At 46.3% G+C, this 6,601-nt stretch overlaps 1 protein-coding gene across 1 annotated transcript; it reads right to left on the minus strand.

Moving 5' to 3' along the window:
* Nucleotides 1-3,410: 3,410 nt before the first annotated feature.
* On the minus strand, nt 3,411-6,000 carry LOC124689982. The gene is made up of 6 exons (XM_047223434.1): nt 5,112-6,000; nt 4,896-4,972; nt 4,670-4,730; nt 4,351-4,576; nt 3,886-4,237; nt 3,411-3,743 (listed from the first exon to the last, which is right to left on the minus strand). Exons 1-6 carry the CDS (start codon nt 5,758-5,760, stop codon nt 3,411-3,413), a joined length of 1,698 nt encoding a protein of 565 aa, XP_047079390.1. The 5' UTR covers nt 5,761-6,000.
* Nucleotides 6,001-6,601: the final 601 nt, after the last annotated feature.

Below are 6,601 nucleotides of genomic sequence, written 5' to 3' on the forward strand. Positions count from 1 at the left end.
TAGTACGTAGCAGGAGGGTGAAAGGGTGAACTGCTGGACGCGGTTAAATAAAGGACACAGTGGAGGTTCAATGCCACAGCAGTTTCCGAGGAAGTGGTGCCCAACAGAAGGAAAAAATGAGTTGTCAGGCCACGCGGAGAAGTGGAGGAGGCAAGGCATCATGATGAAGGATTCTGCGGCGGTTTCTGCTCTGCCACGACATGACCCGACGAAGGAAAAGCGTAATGATTTTGGAAATGTCATTTCCAAAACCAGGGGGGCATGTGTTATCACCAGAATTTGACCGGATCAGAGGTGGGCCGCGATTGGAGATGGGCTTGAAGAATATGTATAGAAGAAATACATGAATCGGCCTTGTTTACCAAGTTTGGGCTAATTGCCCGTGTATCTGTAGCATAGTAGGATATGTGTCGTTTAGAAGTTAGAGTTTTTCCCGTGCACGGTTAGGTGCACGCCTGAATTAGAAAGTCCCCCGGACTATAAATATGTATCTAGGGTTTATGAAATAAACAACAACCAACATTCAACACAAATCAATCTCGGCGCATCGCCAACTCCTTCGTCTCGAGGGTTTCTTCTGGTAAGCACCATGCTTCCTAGATCGCATCCTGCGATCTAGGCAGCACAAGCTTATTTACGTTGTTCATGCGTTGCTCGTACTGAAGCCTTTTTGATGGCGAGCAACGTAGTTATCTTAGATGTGTTAGGGTTAGCATTGTTCTTCGTATCATATGCTGTCGTAGTGCAACCCTTATACATCTAGCCGCCCTTACGCCTATCTTAGGTGTAAGGGCGACACCCCGCTTGATCATCGTTTAGTAGATCCGATCCGTTACGGTTGCTCCTTGTTCTTCAAGGATTAGTTTAATATCTGCAATAGTTAGGCCTTACAAAGGGTTGGAGGATCCAGCGGCGTGTAGGGTGTAGTTTGCTAGCCCTAGACAGGATGTTCCGAGGATCAACCTCGTGTTGGTTTTTAGGCCCCGTCTAGGATCGGCTTACGATCACCGTACGCGAGCGCGAGGCCCAATCGTGAGTAGGATGATCCGATTATGCGGTGAAAACCCTAAATCGTCGTAGATCGCTTTAGCTTTATCTTGATCAAGCAGGACCACCATATATTCGTATACCTTGTACGAATCATGGGTGGATCGGCTCTTTGAGCCGATTCACAGGATAACCTGAGAGCCGATCGAGGCTCGTATTTAATGTTTACGTGTATGCCATGCAGGAAACTAAGCGAGGCATCATCCAACACCTTCCCGACCGGGTATAGGTCAGGTGGCACGCCCTTGCATCGAGCATCGGACGTGTGCGCAGAAGGCTTTGCGGGCCGTCGCTCAGAGGGACCAGGGCCAGCCGCAGCCCTGAGTTGTTCCCGGCTCTACGGTGTTGCCCGTCGCTGCCCGCCGGTGGGTTTCTGACCGCAACATTGTCTTTATTACACTGCTGCTTATATTTCACTACTGCTACTGCTATAAAACTGTTGCTACTGATAAACTATTGCGAGCAAGTCTGTTTCCAGGTGCAGCTGAATTGACAACTCCGCTGTTAAGGCTTACAAATATTCTTTGGCTCCCCTTGTGTCGAATCAATAAATTGGGTTTTACTTCCCTCGAAGACTGTTGCGATCCCCTATACTTGTGGGTCATCAGCTAGCCATCTGGGAATCCCCCCCGCTTCCTGCGGTGTCCCGCCGAATCCGCAGGAAACTGACCGGATTTGAACTAGGGCCACACTTTCCGTGGCTCAATAAATTCTGCGAAAAATGTTTTTAGGTCTATTACACATCACTTTATATGCTAATTTTTATCCGTTTAGCGTGTTGGCGAACGGTGCACCAACACGCCCGGTACGGCCATTTCGCATCTCCCGAGGCGGCCATTTTGGCCAGATGGCAAACTAGGCGTCATATTTGGATTCCTCTAATTTTTTAGGTTCAAATAATGATATTGATGTTATATTTAGATTCCTCTCATTTTTCTGATCGATTTAGACATATTATTTGTGGAATTTCGATTTTCCGATTTAAAGATATTAATTATTCCATATTAAATAGAAAAAGACCAAAAATAAAATCATTTTATTGTTATTTGAATTCAATATTATTATTACTTATATATTCGTTGTTTCACTATTGTTTACTTAAGTAATTGTTTGGAATTCAAAAATAAAGAGGTGTGCATCACGGTTCAAGGGTTAATATGGTTGATATGTTATTATTATCAGCAAGAGGTGTCAATTCATTAATGGAAGCTTATCCGAATGGAACCAAGAAGTTAAGCGTGCTGACGTTGGAGTAGTGTGAGGATGAGTGACCGACCGGGAAGTTTAACCATGATTGTAATTTGACCCAAGATTAAGTGTACTTAGAGTTAAAAGTGTATAGGGTGAAAGATAAATAAGTAAAAAAAAAGAAAAAAAAGGGTGTAAAAAAATTAAAATTTGAAAATTTGATTTTTTTAAAAAGTCTATGCCGAGGAGGTTGCCCTCGGCGTATGGGAGCTGTCAGGCTTCCCTCGGCTTGCCACGTCGCATCATATGCCGAGGGCAATGCCCTCGGCGTCTTCACGCTCGCCGTTAACGGCGACGGCACGCCGGGGAACGTACGCCGACGGCCGGGCCTACGCCGACGGCATGGAAGCCTACGCCGAGGGACCTAGACGCCGAGGGCTTCCGTCGGCGTAGCCTACGCCGAGGGCCAGGCGTGGCTACGCCGAGGGCAGCCGGCCGTCGGCGTCTCCGACCGTTCCTGTAGTGAGTTGCCAACCAGATCGCGCGGAAAAATGAAACCGTCACATAGGAGCGGGGGGGCATTTAGATACCAGTGTTACTGGAGAAGAATGCATGCTTCGCCCTCATTTCATGCCTTCCTGGTGTCCGGTGATGCACGTATCCACATGTAACAATTATTTTGTTCATCTAATGCAGATATTGTGCTCACGAGCAAAGTTTGCATATATAAGTGTATGTCTATGAAAGGACGTAGAAGTAACAAGCTAGTACTATAAATTTTTATTAGGTGTCCCAAGTTAGAAATTGTTATACTATAGAACTTGTCCCGAAACATAGTGCAAAATTTGACCTTGAAGGACTTCACCACCATCTTGTCAGAAATACTTGGTGTGGTCCATATGAACATGATGCATGCATGTTACTCTTACTATGCAATAAACATACTAGAACTGCAGTGGATAATTTATCTAGTTATCTCTGGTAGGTTTAGCGTCCCAAAGATGCTCTCACAAGAGAACAAGGCATGGATCATGTGGCCACATATTACCCAACAATCCTGACATATATCCCCATATGTACTGGTGGAGACAAAAGTTAAATTAACAATCTTATTTGATCTCATGGTGCAGTGTGCAATTTTTGGAAGGCCCTTGACACAAAGTACTTGAAAGATCTCACTCCAATGCCCTGATCGACATGGTCAGATCCAAAGTACTCTGTCCCAGAGCGGCCTCCACGCTGCCCCCTCTTGTCTTTTCCTGCCGCTGCATGTGCATGGAAGGTGCGGGTGGTGAGAGCGAGAGCGAAATCGAGAGCTTGTTGCCATGCTCAATCTCTTGCTCAGTTGATGCGGAGCTCTTCTTCCTCTTCGTACTCAACATCCCATCGGTAGTATCTACCGTGGCCGGGGACAAGCTGAGCTTCAAGTTTGGCGTCTCCGGCGGCGGCCGCTTACCCTGCACCTCGTAAACCGGTGTGGTCGGAGTACCCGGTTCTAGATGCTTCTGCTGCCGAATCAGACATGCAATGTTGTTGCAAATTAGTTACCTCGATGTCACCTCGTGTCAGAAATTGAAGACTTGATAGTGTGTAGAATGTGAGAGCATAGTAATGCACTAGTGCGCAGAGTAGGGAGTGGTGGATAAGTACCTTGAGCCGGAAATCTAGGGCTTCGTCGATCACCACGGGATCTGACGATGTAGACTTAGCGCCGTTGCCGCCATCTACCCCGTACCATCTAAACGGGAGACGATGGTTGCCTCCCCCTGGAACTGTCGACATCGCCGGCGCCATGGGCGTAGACAGTGTCCTAGAGCTGCTTCCCGTAAAATAACCGAAGCTTTCATCTCGTCTTACCTCACCGGCGCCTGCAACCACGGAGGTTAACGGCCACCTCCTCAACGACGAGGACGCGAACAAGTGCGGCATGGTGGAGGACGACGACGCCTTCACATCCTTCCTGGAAATCATGTCATGCTGGCTGAACGCCCACTCTTGATTCCTGCAGAAGTTAATCACGAATTAGGGTTTCGACCTTTCAATAATAATCTCGGATCAGCTACAGCTGTTCAGCTGCCCTTAGGTAGGTTTAGACGTTTAGCGATGGAATTGTACCCGAAACTGCAGTTCTTGTAGCCGAATGTTTGCACCGGAGACGGCCGGTGGTGGTGGTGTTGGAGAATCCCGTAGAGGCGGCTAGTAGTATTCGGGAGGCCGCCGTTTCGCGAGGCGAATAAGCCGCCGTTGTCCGCCCTCGAGGAGAGCACGGCAGCTCTTTGGAGGAACATGTCGTGGAACCGTCGATCGCCTCTCATCGAATGGAAATCCATAGGAGAAAATACTGCCACGCCACATGCAGAATAAGAAAATTCTCTCATGAGCACTAAGTTCCTAGAGTACTATCTAGACTGGAAGAATTGAGAGTGATGAGAACCTGAGGAGTTGGCTCCCCTAATCAGGCGACCTTCATGGTCTAGCTTCTTGCTTCTGTACATCTGGAAATAAATGGATCAAAAATTGAGAGTGATATATGTTAATTCAACCTGTGAGATGGATCTGTGTGAACGGAAGTGATGAGAAATTCTAGTATTTGGAGGGCACATAAACAATAATCTAGGTGAAGTAGGCGAACTAAGTAGCATATTTGCATGATGATATACCTGCAGGTGGCTTTTTACATGAGCAATGCTGAGTCCCCTAACGTTCATCATCTGAAGTACCAGCTTAGGGGTCGCTCCTATCAACAAGAAATCGAAGGTCAAGAATTAATTAGACTTCTACGAAACAGTATCATGAGATCATAGAACTTCACAAGCAAATCAATATCCCATAATCCAAAGAAACGGTACCAAGTTATGATAAGTTCTTGTACTTACTCTCTTGTCCACCAAGCCTCTCGACGGCGTGGACGAAGGCCATGTGGAGGTCGGGAGTCCACCGGAGCCGAGGCAGCTTCGACCGGTTGTATGGCCGCACCGACGGCACCCTGTGCACGCTGCCCCCTGTACCGTTTTGGATCTCCGAAGCATCGTTGGTGTTGCTGTTGTTGCTAGAGCTCCTGCTCCCAGCAACATCGGTGGTGCTACCTCCATCATCATCATCGTCCTCCTGGTCGCCCTCGTCGTCTTCATCGTCGCCGACTTCTCCTTCCTCACTCTCCACATCGACGCTCTCGTTGAGGTCCAGCGGCCTCCAATCTATGGATCTCTTCCCCTCGTCCTCGAGGATCTCAACTAGCTCCTGCTTGTCTTTCACAGCTCCCATGATCTCTACCTCCTCCCTAGTTATCATCTTACCTTCTACTAAGTATAGTAGCTCAGTATCTATCTCTATACACTGCGAGGATTGGATCAGAGTCGTGCAAGCAGAAGTAGGAGAGGGGAAGAAAGAAGGCGCTAGGGATATGAGGGCAAAACTGATATGGAGCACTATAAGATTGATACGAAACACTGCTGTGTGAGAGGACGAAGACGAATAATTAAGCAAGCTAGTGATGTGGGAATAAAATAAGAGGCAATTGGACATGCATTCTCCTTCTACATTGACTGGTTTTGAACAGTGTAGAATATGCAACCACTGATGTCTGCAATTGACCCTTTCCCTGTGTTAGGTTGGTAGCTATGTAGGCATAGGTCACACCAGTATATATATACAGATATACAGAAAAATACACAAGCGTAAAATAGATTACAGCCACAAAAGCTAAAACTTATTAGTAGGTAAAGACAAAAGCTTTCGGTAAAGGTCATGGGCTAAATGTTGCAGACATACTTTTAGACAGATACAGGAGCAGAGTGAGATCTTCCTAATAAGTTTCCCTTCTTTCCTGCAGTTAGCTGTAGGCTGCATATGCACGAGCGAGCGAGGTAGCTAGTAGCTCATGTGACCCAATCTGCCAATCTGTCTCGATTCCAAAAGCATTTCTTGCCCTAATTTTCTTTTCGCTTGGGACACTGACCCTTGTCGTGTGGATCTGAACTACCACTCCGTGACATGGAAACAAAGCTTTGGTAGTTGACCCCTGCCTGCTCCGGCTCTTTGACAGGCTTGTTTAAACAGCTAAAAGGGACAGATATATGCGTCCGGTCTTGGTCAATTCATGACATTCATGCCCATAAATTTATTACACTCTACACGGGCATCGATCTATCTATACTCCAAATGTTATGTAGCTATATATGTTTTTTCCTAATATATCGATACATATAGGAGTATTCTTTTCGTGATTAATTTGTGCATTTTATTAGCTTCAAAGATAACCAAAGAGATATATTAACCCCGTTCCGAAATGTAGCATGCATTGTTTCAATCTACGTATTAATATACTATAATCTATACTATATTCATATCTATTAATAGAATCTAT

Source organism: Lolium rigidum, chromosome 2 (assembly GCF_022539505.1).
Source record: "Lolium rigidum isolate FL_2022 chromosome 2, APGP_CSIRO_Lrig_0.1, whole genome shotgun sequence".
NCBI lineage: Eukaryota > Viridiplantae > Streptophyta > Magnoliopsida > Poales > Poaceae > Lolium > Lolium rigidum.

Excerpts from the sequence above, each read along its gene's own strand:
- LOC124689982 (XM_047223434.1), bottom strand. The coding sequence starts at position 5,760 with ATGTCCAATTGCCTCTTATTTTATTCCCACATCACTAGCTTGCTTAAT. Across the intron at positions 4,731-4,895 it reads ATGTAAAAAGCCACCTGCAG|ATGTACAGAAGCAAGAAGCT; the intron begins GTATATCATCAT and ends ATTTATTTCCAG. Across the intron at positions 3,744-3,885 it reads CCCTAGATTTCCGGCTCAAG|CAGAAGCATCTAGAACCGGG; the intron begins GTACTTATCCAC and ends CTGATTCGGCAG.